A 19231-nucleotide genomic window follows, 5' to 3' on the forward strand; every position below is an offset into this window, starting at 1 on the left:
CCTGCAGAATAGGGTACAGCTTGGGGGGGCAGCCACCTGTGGGAGGACAGCCAGCCCAGACAACCCGTGCGGCTCCCCCACGGCACGTGAATTCAGCAGGCTACCTCCCCAGCGCGCCAACCACAGACATCACTCTGCTCCTCTTTCATTTGAATGGCTGTAACCACAAACAAAGAAGTAGAGAAGAAAACATCTGTCTTTTTCCTCAACATGTTCTCACAGTGTCTACAATGTGAGTCATCAAACTGCTTTCGGTTCAGTCACAATTATCCCAAAAGATCCCTTTCTAAGATATAAAATTGAGAGAACTAAACCAATTAAAAAAAAAAAGTTAAACAGGCTTAGAATGTAAACAAAAAAGATGGAAGAATTGGAAATATCTGACAACATTTTCAGGAAGAAAAAGGAGGAGGACCTGCGAATTGAAACGAAGTCAAAAACAAATGCTCAAAGAAGCCTCCTCTGGACTAGACTTCTCTAAAGCTGCAATCTGCTTGTTATCTAAATTATCACACAGAAATAGGGCAGAACTACTCTTGATAAGAACATCAAAACTTTCAGATTTAATAGCAGCTCAGAAAACAAATAAACTTAGCCTGATGCTGCGGGGAGGTGTCCATGGCACATTCAGACTATTTGCACACAAAGTTAAAAAGAAGGTCAAGTTTGATCTTCTACCTTAACACAAACATACAACCTAGTATTAAGATTTAGTATATTGCTGATCAAGGACCAAAAAACCCACAAAACACACAAAATGTCGAGTTAGAATATTTCTTTTTTTTTGACGTGGAGTCTGGCTGTCGCCCAGGCTGGAGTGCAATGGCATGATCTCGGCTCACTGCAACCTCTGCCTCCTGGGTTCAAGGAATTCTCCTGCCTCCACCTCCCGAGGAGCTGGGACTACAGGCGTGCGCCACCATGCCTGGCTAATTTTTGTATTTTTAGTAGAGATGGGGTTTCACCATTTTGGCCAGGATGGTTTCAATCTCTTGACCTCATGATCCACCTGCCTCGGCCTCCCAATGTGCTAGGATTACAGGCGTGAGCCACCATGCCTGGCCGAGTTAGAGTATTTCTAGGGAGTATGTTTCCGATATCTATCAAGAAATATGAGTTGTAGGCTGGGCGTGGTGGCTTATGCCTGTAATCCCAGCACTTTGGGAAGCTGAGGCAGGTGAATTGCTTGAGCCCAGGAGTTCAAGACCAGTGTGGCCAACACGGCAAAACCTGTGGTGGGTATGGTGGCGTGCACCTGTAATTCCAGCTATTCAGCTATTGAGGCACGAGAATCACTTGAACCTGGGAGGCAGAGGTTGCAGTGAGTTGTGATCACACCACTGCCCTCCAGCCTGGGCAACAGAGTGAGACAGCGTCTCAAAAACAAAAAAAGAAAAAGAAAAAAAAGAAATATGAAGCCGAGCATGGTGGCTCATGCCTGAGGTCAGGAATTTGAGACCAGACTGGCCAACATGGTGAAACCCTGTCTCTACTAAAAACACAAAAATTAGCCAGGCATGGTGGCTCACACGTCAGGAGGCTGAGCCAGGAGGATCACTTGAACCCAGGAGGCAGAGGTTGCAGTGAGTCAAGGAGCCAAGATCACGCCACTGTATTCCAGCCTGGGCAACAGAGTGAGACTCTGTCTCAAAAAAAAAAAAAAGAAAAAAAGAAAGAAATATGAGTTTTAGAGAAAGGAGTTGTCTAATTATTTTACATGCTGGAAACCCAACCAAAATAACCCAAACGAACAAGCCAAAGTCATTATGTTATATTTTAATGAGAAATTAACTTTTCAGAGTGAACTATCTCTTAACTAATAAACATAATCCATATTCACAACCATACTGATAAACAAAACCAAACCCTGTAAGATATTTAAAGAGGTTTATTCTGAGCCAATATGAGTGACCATGGCTGGGAGAACAATCTTAAGAGGTCCTGAGAAAGTGTGGTCAGTTACAGCTTGGTTTCACACATTTAGGGAGACAGAAATTGCAGGTCAAGATATAAATCAATACGTTAGAGTGGGTAGTTACGCAGAACTGGGTAGGGCAGGAGAGGGCCCCTACCAGCTCGTCAGGCAACCATCAGGTGATGGTCAGGCAGTTGTTAAACTGTGTCTCTAAAATGATAATTGGTTGCAGCTGGTTCCAGGGACCCGCAGTCTCCCAGTAGATAGAAAATACCTGGAGCTAGTGATCAGCAGCTTCCTGATAAGATCTCAGGCGCTGGGCGAATCGGTTCACACATGTGCACTAAGAGGCAAAATGGGAGTTGAACTGGCATATGACCTTCCTCTGGGAATGTTCGACTGGTAAGAGAAAAATGCCTCAAATAAGCATACACACAACTTCAGTAAACACACTGCACATACGGTCCCTCCCAAGTGCTGGCAGGTCACTGTGCACACAGACAGCCTGCCCCAAGGGGAAAATCAAGGGAAGAAAAACACAAACCCTGGAACCATGCCAATGTATAAAACCCCAAGTCCAAGGCTGAACAGGGCACTTGGATCCTCATGTTGCCCACTTGACGCTCTTCCAAGTGTACTTTGCTTCCTTTCATTCCTGCTCTAAAACTTTTTCATTTTTTATTTATTTTTTATTTTTTTGAGATGAAGTCTCTGTCACCCAGGCTGGAGTGCAATGGTGTGATCTTGGCTCACGGCAACCTCCGTCCCCTGGGTTCAAGCGATTCTCCTGCCTCAGCCTCCCTAGTAGCTGGGGTTACAGGCGTGCATTACTACGCCCAGCTAATTTTTATATTTTTAGTAGAGATGGGGTTTCACCATGTTGGCCAGGCTGGTCTTGAACTTCTGACCTCAGGTGATGCACCCACCTCAGCCTCCCAAAATGCTGGGCTTACAGCCGTGAGCCACCATGTCCGATCTTATTTATTGATTTATTGATTGAGACGGAGTCTCGCCCTGTCACCCAGGCTGGAGAGCAGTGGCACAGTCCTCTTCCTGAGTTCAAGTGATTCCCCTGCCTCAGCCTCCCAAGTAGCTGGGACTACAGGTGCGTGCCACCATGCCTGGCTAATTGTTTTCTTGTTTTTAGTAGAGATGGGGTTTTGCCATGTTGTCCAGGCTGGTCTCGAACTACTGACCTCATGATCCACCCGCCTTGGCCTCCCAAAGTGCTGAGATTACAGGCATGAGCCACCACGCCTGGCCAGGAGTAAGAGTTTATTAAAAAGTTTGGCCAGGTGCAGTGGCTCATGCCTGTAATCCCAGCACTTTGGGAGGCAGAGGCAGGTGGATCACCTGAGATCAGGAGTTCGAGACCAGCCTGGTCAACATGGTGAAACCCCGTCTCTACTAAAAATACAAAAATTAGCTGGCCATGGTGGTGGGCGCCTGTAATCCCAACTACTCAGGAGGCTGAGGCAGAAGAATTGCTTGAACCCGGGAGGCAGAGGTTGCAGGGAGCCGAGATCATGCCAATGCATTCCAGCCTGGGTGACACAGTGAGACTCTCAAAACAACAACAACAAAATATATACATACATATTTTGGGCTGGGCACAGTGTCTCATACCTATAATCCTAGCATTTTGGGAGGCTGAGGTGGTTGGATTGCCTGAGCTCAGCAGTTTGAAACCAGCCTGGACAACATGGCAACACCCCATCTCTACTAAAAATACAAAAAATTAGCCAGGTGTGGCGGCACGCAACTGTAAACCTAGCTACACAGGAGGCTGAAGCATGAGAACCTCTTGAACCCAGGAGGTGGAGCTTGCAGTGAGCCAAGATCATGCCGCTGCATTCCAGCCTGGTGACAAGCCACTTCACTCCACTCTCTCAAAAAAAAAAAAAACAAACACGTATTTGGGGGTAAAATATTTGTATTTCCTTCAGGTCTCCTATCTGTCATGTGATGCTATGCCAGAGTCAGGCTGGAACTTGGTATCTTATTGCTACAGAGTCTGTTCTGTCAGTCTTATGATTTGTTTTAATGTTAATACCAGTCAGTCGTGCCTAAACTCCGAAAAAAGTGGGTATAATAAGGCGGCTGACCTTCTTTCCCTGTCATGGCTGGGAACTGTTTTTCAGGTTTCTCTAGCATCCTCTGGACCCATTAAGGGGTCTGTTCAGTCAGTTTGGGGTTGGGGGTTAGGGTTTTATTTTTGGTTTTCATATCATTTCACTGTTGATTATATAACAAAACCTCATAGTATTATATTTACCCAACCATATGGCTGAAATTTGATCCAGCTTGATCAAGTCTTTCATTTTCTTAGAGGATCAAAAGTAACAGAACTAGATACCTGGGCCATACTGCAAAGAATATTTTCTTTCAATTACATAATGAATCTCTCAGTTTGAGAAAATAAGGAAGGATGTCCATGTTCTGCTGAAATCACTCATATCCAGTCAGGCATGGTGACTCACACCTGTAATCCTAGCACTTTGGGAGGCCAAGGTGGGCGGACCGGCTGAGGTCAGGAGTTCAAGACAAGCCAGGCCAATATGGTGAAACCCCATCTCTACTAAACATACAAAAAATTAGCTGGGCGTGGTGGCAGGCACCTGTAATCCCAGCTACTCAGAAGGCTGAGGCAGGAAAATTGCTTGAACCTGGGAGGCGGAGGTTGTGGTGAGTCGAGATCACACCACTGCACTTCAGCCTGGGCAACGAGTGAAACTTCATCTCAAAAAAAAAAAAAAAAAGAAAGAAAAAGAAATCACTCACATCCTGTTGTCCTTTGATACCTGTTTCTGGGAGTCATGCCTAGAAATAGGGGTTTGAGAGACATGAGAACCCTTGAGAACAATTTTGTTGTATTGATACAAAGCCTTCATGGGAAGATGTAGGATGGGGGAAATTAGAGATTCTCACCTATTAAAGTCATATACATAGCTTTCAAGAACAAGACAGAACAAATTTAAGAATTTGTGGCTCTAAAGGAAATGCCCAACAAAAATAAAACCAGGGCTAATGTCAAGGCATTTTCCTCTATAGGATTTCCTCCATCATTTGTGATAGGTGGAAGTAATCTAACCTTGTTTATAAGCCCATTACGTAACACCAATTTGGCATCGTGCAGAAAAAAAGGTTAATACCACAGAAAAAATGGTTAATACCTATTGTTTGCAAGGTTGGTCCTTGGCTAGCCCCTGGGCTCAGAGTACTCCTCAACAATAGCTCACTGATAAGAGGGCTCGGTTTGCCTAGACTGGATAGTAAACACTGTGGCTAGCGGCCTGCAGGCCTGCACAGTGGTTCACACCTGTAATCCCAGCACTTTGGGAAGCCGAGGAGGGTGGATCATCTGAGGTCAGGAGTTCAGGACCTTCCTGGCCAACATGGTGACACCCCATCTCTACTAAAAATACAAAAATTAGCCGGGTGTGGTGGTGCGCCTGTAAATCCCAGCTACTCGGGAGGCTGAGGTGGGAGAATTGCTTGAACCTGGGAGGCAGGGGCTGCAGTGAGCCAACATCACACCACTGTACTCCAGCCTGGGTGACAGAGTGAGACTCCGTGTCAGAAAACAAAAATACAAAAAACACTGTGGCTAATGCTAAATTCACACCTGCTTTCCTTCTGGAGTATGGAATTTTGGTACCAGCCAGGCAGAAGCTGCCTATGTGACCAGACTTCAGTAAAAACCTTTGGTGCTGTGTCTCTGGTGGGCTTTCCTGGACAGAAACATGGCATACACACACATTTCTGCATCTTTGTTGCTGGGGGAAGAGTGTGTTCTGTGTGACTCCTCGGGTTGGAGAGGGCATAGGAAGCCTGTGCCTGAATTCCTGCATGCTCTGCTGAGTCCTTTTCCTTAATATCCAGCTGTGCATTCTGACTGCGTCACTGTGAGTTCAACACGTGCTGAGACTTGTCAGTCCTAGTGAATCCCCAAGTTAAGAGGGGGTCCTCGGCCAGGCACGGTGGCTTATGCCTGTAATCCCAGCACTTTGGGAAGCTGAGGTGGGCAGATCACTTGAGGTCAGTTCGAGACCAGCCTGGCCAACATGGCAAAACCCTGTATCTATTAAAAATACAAAAATTAGCCGGGCATGGTGGTGCATGTCTGCAATTCCAGCTACTTGGGAGGCTGAGGCAGGAGAATTGCTTGAACCCAGGAGGCGGAGGTTGCAGTGAGCTCATATCGTGCCACTGTACTTCAGCCTGGGTGACAGAGCAACACTCTGTCTCAAAACAACAACAACAAAAAGCCGGGTGTGGTGGCTCACACCTGTAATCCCAGCACTTTGGGAGGCCGAGATAGGCGGATCACGAGGTCAGGAGATGGAGACCATTCTGGCTAACACGGTGAAACCCCGTCTCTACTAAAAATACAAAAATTAGCCAGGCGCAGTGGCAGGCGCCTGCAGTCCCAGCTACACGGGAGGCTGAGGCAGGAGAATGGCGTGAACCCGGGAGGCGGAGCTTGCAGTGAGTGGAGATACGGCCACTGCACTCCAGCCTGGGTGACAGAGCAAGACTCCGTCTCAAAAAAAAAAAAAAAAAGGAAGAGCTCCAGGAGTGCTTGTGTCTCAGGTACTCAAGGAACACCTCTTTTTTTTTTTTTCGAGACAGAGTCTTGCTCTGTTGCCTATGCTGGAGTGCACTGGCTCAATCTCGGCTCACTGCAACCTCTGCCTTCCTGGTAAAAGTGAGACTCATGCCTCAGCCTCCTGAGTAGGATTACAGGTGCCCACCACCACGCCCAGCTACTTTTTGTATTTTTAAGAGACGGTATTTTACCATGTTAGCCAGGCTGGTCTCAAACTCCTGACCTCGGGTGATCCACCTGCCTTGGCCTCCCAAAGCGCTGGGATTATAGGCACGAGTCACCATGCCTAGCTGTTAATTGTGATAAAATACTCATAAAATTTACCATCTTAACCATTTTGAAGTGTACACTTCAGTGGCATTAAATACATTACAATGCTGTGCAACCATCACCACTGCCCATCTCCAGAACTCATCTTGCACAATGGAAACTTTGCACTCTTTAAACACTAGGCTGGGCGCAGTGGCTCATGTCTGCAATCCCAGCACTTTGGGAGGCCGAGGTGGGTGGATCGCTTGAGTCTAGGAGCTCAAGACTCCTAGGTCAGTTAGAGACCAGCCTGGCCAACATGGCGAAACCCTGTCTCTACTAAAAATACAAAAATTAGCCTGGCAACCTGGTGAAACCCTGTCTTTACAAAAAATACAAAAAAATTACCTGGGTGTGATGGGATGCGCCTGTGGTCCCAAGCTACTCAGGAGGCTGAGGTGGGAGGACTGCTTGAGGCCAGAAGTTGGAGGCAGAAGTGAGCTATGTTTGTGCCACTGCACTCCAGCCAGGGTGACAGAGCAAGACCCTGCCTCAAAAATAAAAAATGAAGACAATAAACACTACCTCCCCACTTTTCCGCCTCCACCAGCCCACCATTCTACATCTAACTCCATGGATTTGTCTACTCTAGGTACCTCATATAAATGAAATCAAGCAGTATTTGTCTTTGGGTGACTGGCTTATCTCACTTAGCACAATAATGTCCTCAAGGTCCATCTATGCTGTAACATGTGCCCAAATTTCCTTCCTTTGAAGGCTGAATCATACTTCATTGTATGGACATACATTTGGTTCCATCCACTGACGAACATTTAGTTTCTTCCCACTGTTAGGTAATTGTGAATACTACTGCAGTGACTGTGGGTGAAAAAATATCTCTGAGACCCTTTCAACTATTTTGTGTATATGCCCAGAGTGAAACTGCTGGATCATATGTAATTCTATTTTTAGTTTGTTAAGAATAACTCTTTTTTTTTTTTTTTTTTTTGAGACAGAGTCTCACTCTGTTGCCCAGGCTGGAGTGCAGTGGTATGATCTCTGCTAGATATAACTTCTGTCTCCTGGGTTCCAGCTATTCTCCTGCCTCAGCCTCCTGATTAGCTGGGATTACAGGCACATGACACCACACCCAACTAATTTTTATATTTTCAGTAGAGACAGGGTTACACCATGTTGGCCAGCCAGGCTGGTCTCGAACTCCTGACCTCAAGTGATCCACCCACCTCAGCCTCCCAAAGTGCTGGAATTACAGGCGTGAGCCACCATACCTGACTTGAGGATAACCACCTTCTATGGCTGAATACTATTCCATCATATGGAGAAACCACATTTTGTTTATCCATTCTTTTTTTTTCTTTTTTTTTTGAGATGGACTCTCACTCTGTCACCAGGCTGGAGTGCAGTGGTATGATCTCGGCTCACTGCAACCTCTGCCTCCCAGGTTCAAGCGATTCTCCTGCCTCAGCCTCCCAAGTAGCTGGGACTACAAGCGTGCGCCACCATGCCCAGCTAATTTTTGTATAGTAGAGATGGGGTTTCACTGTGTTGGCCAGGATGGTCTTGATCTCTTAACCTCATGATCTGCCTGCCTCAGCCTCCCAAAGTGCTGGGATTACAGGCGTGAGCCACCATGCCCGGCCTGTTTATCCATTCTTCTACAGATGAATAACTTGAGTTGTTTTGACGTTTTGACAATTGTGAATAATGCAGCTATGAATATGGGTGTACAAATATCACTTCAAGTCTGCTTTTAACTCTTTTATGTATATACTCAGAAGTGAAATTATTGGATCACATGGTATTTCTAGTTTTTTGAGGAACTGCCATACTGTTTTCCCAGTGGCCTCACCATTGTACATTTCCACACACAGTGCACGAGGGTTTCAGTTTCTCCACATCCTTGCCAACACTTTTCTTTTTTCTTTTCTTTTCTTTTTTTTTTTTTGGATAGCAGCCATCCCAATGGGTGTGAGGATACAAAAAATTTGACTATTAATGGAGACTTATTTGTATTTTTATGAACTTAAAAACTCGCAAGGGAATTGGGTGTGGGAGCTCACGCCTGTAACCCCAGCACTTTGGGAGGCCAAGGTGGGCGGATCATGTGAGCTCAGGAGTTCGAGACCAGCCTGGCCAACATGGTAAAACCCCATCTCTACTAAAAATACAAAAAATAAGTTAGCTGGGCATGGTGGCAGGCGTCTGTAATCCCAGCTACTCGGGAGGCTGAAGCAGGAGAATAGTTTGTAACCAGGAGGCAGAGGTTGCAATGAGCCGAGACTGTGCCATTGCACTCCAGCCTGGGCAACAAGAGTGAAACTCCGTCTCAAAAAACAAAAGACTCCCAAGGGACTTACTATAAGTCAACAAACAACAAACCAACCAACAAAAACTCCCAGAGGAAAGAAATCCTCTGTGTGGGCAGCCGAAGCCCAGGTTTAAAGGCCTTCAAGTTGGGGTATGGGTAAACTGGGGAGAGGAGGGGGAATGTTTTCATACTCACAGAGAAAAACACCTGTAGTTCAATAAACGTTGCTCAAGGTCTAAGCCAAATCTAAATATAGACAATATGAAACCTGCAATAAAAGAGCAGGACATCCACACACACAAACAAGCACATACCCAGTATGAAACTTGCAATAAAAGAGCAGGGCATCCATACACACAAACAGCTACGGCATTTACTTACCTACAAGTATGAAGACAAAAGTTTTGAACAGCATATATAAGACAAGCATAAAAATTAAACTATTTCATTGTCACATTTCATCTTTTTTTAATTTTTTTTGAGCTGGAATGCAGTGGCGTGATCTTGGCTCACTGCAACCTCCACCTCCTGGGTTCAAGCAATTCTCCTGCCTCAGCTTCCCGAGTAGCTGGGATTACAGGTGCCTGCCACCACGCGGCTAATTTTTGTATTCTTAGTAGAGATGGGGTTTCACCATGTAAGCCAGGCTGGTCTTGAACTCTTGACCTTGTGATCTGCCTGCCTCGGCCTCCCAAAGTGCTATGATTACAGGTGTGAGCCACCGTGCCTGGCCCCACATTTCATCTTTAAGTCAAGTAATGCAAAGAATTTAAAAGATGACCTTAATGTTATACAGTCATCTAAAGAGTTAACTAAGATCAAACTATAGACACAAGAACTGAATAAAAGCAGCTGGGCACGGTGGCTCACGCCTGTAATCACAGCACTTTGGGAAGCTGAGGTGGGAGAATCATGAGGTCAAGAGTTCAAAATCAGCCTGGCCAACATGGTGAAGCCCCATCTCTACTAAAAAATACAAAAATTGGCCGGGCATGGTGGTGTGCACCTGTAGTCCCAGCTACTCGGAAGGCTGAGGCAGGAGAATTGCTTGAACCCGGGATGTGGAGGTTGCAGTGAGCCGAGTTCATACCATTGCACTCCAGCCTGGACAACAGAGCGAGACTCTGTCTCAAAAAAAAAAAAAAAAAAAAAAAAAAAGGCTGGGCGTGGTGGCTCAAGCCTGTAATTCCAGCACTTTGGGAGGCCGAAGTGGGCGGATCACCTGAGGTCAGGAGTTCAAGACCAGCCTGACCAACATGGAGAAACCCCATCTCTACTAAAAATACAGAATTAGCTGGGCGTGGTGGCACATGCCTGTAATCCCAGCTACTTGGGAAGTTGAGGCAGGAGAATCGCTTGAACCTGGGAGGCAGAGGTGGCAGTGAGCTGAGTTCACACCATTGCATTCCAGCCTGGGCAATAAGAGTGAAACTCCATCTCAAAAAACAAAGAACTGAATAAAAGCAAAACAAACTCCCCACAGGGGGAAAAAATAAAAAAGAAAGCATAGTAGCTCATTCCTATAATCCCAGCACTTTGGAAGGCCGAGGCAGGAGGATCACTGGAGCCCAGGATTTCAAGGCCAGCCTGGGCAAGATAATAAGACACTGTCTTTACAAAAAATAAAAAAAATTATCCAGGCATGGTGGTACATGCCTGTGGTCCTAGCTACTTGGGAGGCTGAGGCAGGAGTATTGCTTGGCCCAGGAGGTCGAAACTGCAGTGAGCCATGATTCTGCCACTGTGATCCAGCCTGGGCAACAAAGTGAGATGCTGTCTCTAACAAAAAAGTGAGTACAAAACTGAAAATGAATACTACAGCACAAAGCAAGTAGGAGGCAGCCTAGGAAAAGTTGGGTTCCTGCCATACTGCATACAGCACTTCACTCCATTTCCTTTCCCTGTTGACAATAATCACCAGGAATCCTAGGGGTGACAAGATGCCATGGCTTCCTCAGATTAAAATTCTCAGTGTCATTAACAGAGGTGGCTTCACCTCCTTCTGCCAGCAGGATTGTGAGCAAATTGTGAGCAGATCCATTATGAGCAAACAGAACAAGGGCCTGGAGAATGCAGGCCTTGGGAAAAAGGACCCAGCTGTTACCTTCCATGTAAGTCTCATTGTGACAGGTGGCAAGGTGGGCAGCCTTGTAAGATGCTCCCCACAAATGCCCTCCCCTGAGGATAGGCTGGAACTAGTGACTGGCACCAAACAGACAGAGTGCAGCAGTGATGAAGTTATGAGAGACTGCAGCTTTTGTCTTGCTCCGCTCTCTCCGGCTGTCCTTGCTTGTGTCCTTTGATGGAGACAGCTGCCATGCTGTGGGCTGCCCTGAAGACTACTCCATAGCAAGACGAAGGGCAGAGGGCAGTCTTTAGCCAATAGCCATAAGAAACCAAGACCCTTGGCCTGACAGCCTGTGAGGAACTGACTCCTGCAACAACTATACGAGTGAGCAGAGAAGCAGGCCCTCCCCCAGCGAAGCCTGGAACACACCTTCACTGCAGCCTGGAGGGACACTGTGCCCAGGACTCAGCTCAGCCATGCCTAGATTCCCCACCCACAGAAACTGTGATGAAATAGATGTGTGTTATTTTAAGTGGCTACGTTTTGGGGTAATTTGTTATGGCACATTAAAAAACTAATACACCTTGATAAATAATGTGCTTAAAGAGATAATAAATCACTACTTTTAAGTCTAAAAGGGCATTTGTAAATTATTTATATAGGATCGACTAAGCCAATGGAGGTTATATCAACTTCAAAAAGGAAAACCAGAATTTCAAAATCTGGAACCACCGGGTGCAGTGGCTCACACCTGTAATCCCAGCACTTTGGGAGGCTGAGGCAGGTGGATTGTGAGATCAGGAGTTCGAGACCAGCCTGACCAACATGGTGAAACCCCATCTCTACTAAAAATACAAAAATTAGCCAGGTGTGGTGGCACATGCCTGTAATCCCAGATACTCAGGAGGCTGAGGCAGGAGAATCGAACCTGGGAGGCGGAGGCTGCAGTGAGCTGAGATTGCACCACTGCACTCTAGCCTGGACGACAGAGTGAGACGCTGTCTCAAAAAACAAACACACATTCACACACACACACACCCCACCAAAAAAACAACAAAAAAAAGTGAGCTCTTGCTAGGCACAGTGGCTCTTGCTTATAATCCCCCCAGCACTTTGGGAGGCCATGGTGAGAGGATCGCTTAAGCCCAGGAGTTCAAGACCAGCCTGAGCAACATAGGGAGACTCTGTCTCTATTAAGATTTTGAAAAAACAAAAAACAAAAAACTGAGCTCTCTCATTTACATGAAATGTTCAGAATAGGCAAATCTATAGAGACAGAAAGTAGATTCGTGGTTGCCATGCCAGATGAGAAGGAATGACTGCTGACAGGCAGCAACTGCTTTTTGGGGTGATAAAATGTCCTGGAATTAGATCATTGTGGTGGTTATGCAACCTTGTGAATGTACACTTTAAAATGGGACATTTTTATGGTTTCTGGATTTGATTTCAATTTAAAAAAAAAATTAAGTGAACTCTTATGGAGGGAAGCTAACACTTCCATTTCAACATCTCCCCAAATAGTTATGCTCCATTCCCGCACACAAGATGACAGACTGGCACTGATCGAGGGGGACACATAAATGATGGCATGACGTTGGCCTGATGACACAGCTCAGATCTCACTCCCGGTTTGTTTGGGGGTTTCTGCATTGCATCTTTCCAGGAAAATTGCTAGCAAAAGTCCTCCCCCAGTAAATACGTTTGTCTTTTTCAATGTTTTTGTTGTTACAGATGTTAGATTCCTGTTCTTAAGACTTAAAGGACCGGGCGTGGTGGCTCACCCCTGTAATCCTAGCACTTTGGGAGGCGGAGGCAAGTGGATCACCTGAGGTCAGGAGTTCCAGACCAGCCTAGCCAACATGGTGAAACCCCATCTCTACTAAAAATACAAAAATTAGCCAGGTGTAGTGGCACATACCTGTAATCCTAGCTAGCTGGGAGGCTGAAGCACGAGAATTGTTTGAACCCGGGAGGCAGAGGTTGCAGTGAGCTGAGATCGCGCCACTGCACTCTAGCCTGGGCAAACAGAGTGAGACTCTGTCTCTAAATAAATAAATAAAAATTTTAAAAAAGACTTAAGACAATTTTTACCTTATTTCATAATACTTAATTGGCCACTCTTTGCTATGAGCTACAAGGTAAGAAAACTTATCAAACAAAACATTTACAGAGGAAGACATATTTTCAAAATCGAGATTTCATTTTAGCATCTTGTTATTTGTTTTTCATTATTTTAAAAAATTATCATTATTATTCTTTTCTTTTCTGTTTTTTTCCTTTCTTTTCTTTTCTTTTGAGATGGAGTTTCGCTCTTGTCACCCAGGCTGGAGTGCAATGGCACGATCTCAGCTCACTGCAACTTCTGCCTCCCAGGTTCAACCGAATTCTCTTACCTCAGCTTTCCTAGTAGCTAGGATTACAGGCATGCACCACCAAACCCAACAAATTTTTGTATTTTTAGTAGAGATGAGATTTCACCATGTTGGTCAGGCTGGTCTCAAACTCCTGACCAAAGGTGATCCACCCACCTCAGCCTCCCAAAGTGTTGCGATTATATGCATGAGCTACTGTGCCCGGCCTATTATTATTTTCAAGACCAGGTCTCACTCTGTTGCCCAGCCTGGAGTGCAGTGGTGTGATCACAGCTCACTGCAGCCTCAAACTGCTGGGCTGAAGTGATCCTTCTGTCTCAGCCTCAAACTCCTGGGCTGAAGTGATCCTTCTGTCTCAGCCTCCCCAGCAGCTGGGAGTATAGGTGTGCACCACCACACCCAGTTTTGCTATTTATTTAAATGTCATTCCCCAACACATACCGGGAGTGACATATGCCTCCCATTATTACATAGCAAAACATACTCCATAGCCAGAAAAAATATTTATATGACATACGGCCTAGTATTCTAAATCAAGGCAGGATCTTCCAACACGAGCAGGAGGGAGAAGAAAACATTTACATTCTATAACATGATTATAAGAATGAGATAGATGAAATGAAAAACAACATCTTTGAACAATTACAGTTGACAGAACAGCTTTCCCTTATTCCACTTGCTTTAAATAACTCATATCTGTAAACTTGAACACCAACTCTGGCTGATTTAACAGTCTTAATCCCTTGATTTTCCATACTGAACATCACCCAATATATAGTGAAGATCAAAGGCGACTTCTTCCACCAAGCTCTGTGTCCAGCTGTGTTTCTGAGGTCACACGTGTCCCCTCATGGACACCAGATCAGATACTTCGGTAGTCAGAGCCGCGGGCTACAAAGGTGGCAGCTTCCCATTCCACAGTGAAGAATGAAATTGTTCCAAAAAACCCAAATATCACCATGACCAGGAGTTGCCAGTGAAGAAGAAGGTAGTTGCTGTAGAAAAATGCCACGGCTGCGCAAATAGACTAAGAACAAACAAAACAAATCACAACGGGCACACCGGGGGCCACACTGAGCCACAGTTAGCCCCTAGCCCCACTCCTATCCGGCCCCAAGGACACCTGGAACTGGCAGTGCTTTCTATTCTTTCTGCATCTAGGTATGACTTCCTCAGTTACTGACTCACAAACATGCACCATAAATTCCTGCTACAGTCCCTGGTATTTAAAACAGCATTTTGGCCAGGTGTGGTGGTTTATGCCACCCAACACTTTGGGAGGCCAAGGTGGGAGAAATGCTTGAGCCCGGAAGTTCAAGACCAGCCTGCACAACATGGCAAGACCCCATCTCTATAAAATAAAATAAAATGAAAAAAGAAAACAACAGCATTTTGTGGAAAATTGGAGTAACAAGAATGTACAGAGTAAGAAATACACTTGTCTGTATTATGAATGAATAGAATTCTGGTATCTAAGGAAGGAAATCTCATCAGAGCCACAGAGACCAGAATGTAAAATCTGTTATACAAAACATCTTACTGCTTATTGCTTCCTAATTCTATTCAAAAATCCTTTTTTTTTTTTTTTTGAGACGGAGTCTCGCTCTGTCGCCCAGGCTGGAGTGCAGTGGCCGGATCTCAGCTCACTGTAAGCTCCGCCTCCCGGGTTCACGCCATTCTCCTGCCTCAGCCTCCCAAGTAGCTGGGACTACAGGCGCCTGCCACCTCGCCCGGCTAGTTTTTTGTATTTTTTAGTAGAGACGGGGTTTCACCGTGTTAGTCAGGATGGTCTCGATCTCCTGACCTCGTGATCCGCCCGTCTCGGCCTCCCAAAGTGCTGGGATTACAGGCTTGAGCCACCGCGCCCGGCCTCAAAAATCCTTTTAAAGGATGTCCCCAACTTTTGTTTAAAAAACACAAGACAAAAGCAAAAAAAAAAGAAAAAAAAAGAAGAAACAAAAAAATAAAATAAAATAAGAAACATAATCTAGCCGGGGCGGTGGCTCATGTTTATAATCCCAGGACTTTGCAGGGCCCAAGCGGGCGGATCACTTGAGGCCAGTAGTTTACGACCAGCCTGGCCAAAATGGCGAAACCTCATCTCTACTAAAAATATAAAAACTTAGCTGAACGTGGTAGTGCATGCCTGTAATCCCAGCTACTTGGGAGGCAGAGATTGCACTGAGCCAAGATCGTGCCACTGCACTCCAGTCTGGACTACAGAGTGAGACTGTCTTTTTTTTCTTTTTTTTTTTTTGAGACGGAGTCTCACTCTGTCGTCCAGGCTGAAGTGCTGAAGTGCAGTGGCACGATCTCGGCTCACTGCAAGCTCCGCCTCCTGGGTTCACACCATTCTCCTGCCTCAGCCATCCAAGTAGCTGGGACTACAGGCACGTGCCATCACGCCCGGCTAATTTTTTTTGTATTTTTAGTAGAGATGGGGTTTCACCATATTAGCCAGGATGGTCTCAATCTTGTGACCTTGTGATCTGCCCGCCTTGGCCTCCCAAAGTGCTGGGATTACAGGCATGAGCCATGGTGCCCAGCCGACTTTGTCTTAAAAAAAAAAAAAAACAGGCCAAGTGCAGTGGTTCACGCATATAATCCCCAGTACTTTGGCAGGCCAAGGCGAGTGGATCACCTGAGGTCAGAAGTTCGAGACCAGCCTGACCAACATGGTGAAACCCTGCCTCTGCTAAAAAGAAAAAAAAAAACACAAAAATTAGCCAGACGTGGTGGTGTGTGCCTGTAATCTCAGCTACTCGGGAGGCTAAGGCAGGAGAATTGCTTGAACCCAGAAGGTGGAGAATGCAGGGAGTCAAGATTGCGCTACTGCACTCCAGCCTGAGTGACAGAGAGACTCTATCAAAAAAAATAAAAGGAAATAAAAATTAAAACCACAATACAAATAACCAAGGAAAACAAGGTAATACACAAAGGAAAGAGCCCTACGTCAAACACAATCGCAATCTGAAGAGGTTACCTGAACAAACTTGAAGATGGCAAATGCCGGGGCGCTGTCTTCAGAATACAGAAAGCCCAAGATACTAAGCAGCTGGGTATTAAAGCAGCTGTCTCCAAGGCCCAGCAGAAAACTGCAGAGAATGGCAACTTCTTTGCTGAAGAAAACAAAAATCAATTTAGTATGAGCAATATCTGCTGAGCCATTTAAAATATACAAGCAACCCACCCACAAAAGCATTCTACCTGCAAGTTTTAAATCCCATGAAACAAAAATAAAGACGAAGCTGGCGTGGTGGCTCATGCCTGGAATCCAAGCACTTTGGGAGGCTGAGGTGGGCAGATCACTTGAGGACAGGAGTTTGAGACCAGCCTGGCCAACATGGCAAAACCCCACCTCTACCAAAAATACAAAAATTAGCTAGGCATAGTGGCGCGTGCCTGTAATGCCAACTACTCGGGAGGCTGAGGCAGGAGAATCACTTGAACCCCGGAGGCGGAGGTTGCAGTGAGCGGAGATCGCGCCACCTCAGGAGGCTGAGGCACTAGAATTGCTTGAACCCCGGAGGTGGAGGTTGCAGTGAGTGGAGATAGCGCCACTTGTATTCTAGGCTTGCAGACAGAGTGGAACTCTGTCTCAAAAAAATAATAATAATAAATAAATAAATAAATAAAGACTAGAATTTACAAGGTAAGAATTTGTGCTCACATGCACACACCTTTACATTCTAACAAACTCTGGTCTCAACCATTTGTGAAGAAAACACAGGTTGAGTATCCCTTATCAAGACCAGAAGTGTTTCAAATCTTCTTTTCAGATTTTGGAACACCTGCATTATACTGACCAGTTAGGTATTTTTAATCTGAAAATCTGTAATCTGAAATGTTCTAATAAGCACTTCCCTTTGAGCATCATGTTGGCCCTCGAAAAGTTCCCGATTTTGGAGCATGTTGGATTTCAGATTTTCAGATGCGATATTCTCAGTTTGTATAGTTTTGTGGGCTGGGCTCCCCTTGGATTTGTGGAGCTGGACATAAATGTCTGCATTTATAATGAACTTGAGAGTTGAATGAGCTAAACCAATATCCTCAAACATTATATAAACTGCTCTGGAAGGACTGAATGGCCTCCCCAGTTGCCAGGTTTTCCCTCGCTCCTCTTTATTCTTCCTCCAGGCCCTAATATCTGGATATTTCACTGCTCAAGAAGCAGAGATAAAAAATTCAAATCAGATACTCATGTGTTCCTTCAAGGATCAAGAAAAAGATTTAGGGGGGGAAAACGTTAAAACCAACCATTACAAAAATAACTTAGGATTCTCTAAGGATTCCTATTTAAACTCAGTCTGACTCCATGAACACTTGACAGATGACCTTAGAGACACACCAGGCTCTCTGAAGAGGATTAACTGCTCCACTTTCAATATCTAGCCATCCGTTACCTCCCACCCGTCCTCAAGTGACTAGAGAAATGACAGCCACTATACCTGGATTTGATGTAAGCACTGCTGTCAGTTCCTTTAACAGGAGCAATCGGGGCATCTCCGGGCATGTTGAGAAATATTAGATAAAAAGCTATAAAGTGCACCAGGATGCCCAACAGCACAACTGGATTTCTACCAAAACGATTGTTCTTGCTCAGCAGGCCGAAGAGGCTTCCACCTACAAGTCAAGACGGCAGAAACGTCACTAACGTTGCTGAAACATTACACACCCAGGCCTGAGCTATCCACCAAGGAGCCGAGGAATAAACATTCTCACTTGTTAAATTTCTTCAAACAATCCAACACCTCAGCACTTGCAGACAATGATAATGATGACCAAGCATCAGCAATTAGAACAAAAAAGTAAGGTATCAAAATGACTTGCATTTCTATCCAGGAACATTCTTGTATTTCTTCTCTGTGAATTATTGTACCCTGCAAGCTATCCCCTTTGACCTGTAGCTTATAACGGAAATAAAATAAGGACACAACTTGTCATTACGACCATGTTTTTGTTGTAATCATAGCCAAACAAGCCAAAGTATCACACTGAAAGGCCGTCATTATGGATTCCGAGAATTATGTGTGAGCTCCGAAGAGGAGTCGGAGAGGCCTAGGAAGACTCAGCAGCCAGAACAGCTAAGGATGTCTCAAGAGCTGACAGGAGAGTCCTCAACAGTGAGAAGGGAAGAACTCTGTAACTGAAAGGAAGAAGACTATGGGGCATGACCTTTACAATTTTTAAGTGATTTATACCCCAGAAATCTATACCAGCAAACCTATATATCAAAAGTGAAGGATGGCTGGGTGCAGGGTCTCATGCCTGTAATCCCAGCATTTTGGGAGGCCAAGGTAGGAGAACTGCTTGAGGCCAGGAGTTCCAAACCAGCCTCAGCAACACAGCAAGACTCTTTTTTTAAAAAACAAAGAAAACATTGTATATATATTTTAAAAAGTGGGCCAGGTGCGGTGGCTCACACTTGTAATCCCAGCACTCTGGGAGGACAAGGCGGACAGATCACCTGAGGTCAGGAGTTCGAGACCAGCCTGGCCAACATGGTGAAACCCTGTCTCTATTAAAAATATAAAAATTAGCCAGGTGTGGTGGCACATGCCTGTAGTCCCAGCTACTTAAGAGGCGGAGGCAGGAGAATCACTTGAACCCGGGAGGCAGAGGTCGCAGTGAACCGAGATCACGCCATTGCACTCCAGCATAGACACCAGAGTGAGACTGCCTCAAAAAA

The 19231-nt window shown here is 45.4% G+C and overlaps 1 protein-coding gene across 5 annotated transcripts in view; it reads right to left on the bottom strand.

Annotated features, from left to right (window-relative positions):
• Positions 1 to 1870: 1870 nt before the first annotated feature.
• The window catches only part of MFSD11 (major facilitator superfamily domain containing 11), a 52215-nt gene continuing 34854 nt past the window's right edge, over positions 1871 to 19231 (bottom strand). For 4 of the 5 annotated variants that reach the window (XM_008011616.3, XM_008011617.3, XM_037993919.2 and 1 more), the window contains 3 exons: positions 17991 to 18165; positions 16526 to 16661; positions 1871 to 14569 (listed from right to left, as the gene is read on the bottom strand). In XM_008011616.3, the coding sequence (XP_008009807.2) occupies positions 14405 to 14569; positions 16526 to 16661; positions 17991 to 18165 (476 nt within the window). In that variant the 3' untranslated portion in view covers positions 1871 to 14404. The remainder of the gene's footprint in view (positions 14570 to 16525; positions 16662 to 17990; positions 18166 to 19231) is intronic. The other variant, XR_012088835.1, reaches the window with a different exon arrangement.

Source organism: Chlorocebus sabaeus, chromosome 16 (assembly GCF_047675955.1).
Source record: "Chlorocebus sabaeus isolate Y175 chromosome 16, mChlSab1.0.hap1, whole genome shotgun sequence".
Lineage (NCBI taxonomy): Eukaryota > Metazoa > Chordata > Mammalia > Primates > Cercopithecidae > Chlorocebus > Chlorocebus sabaeus.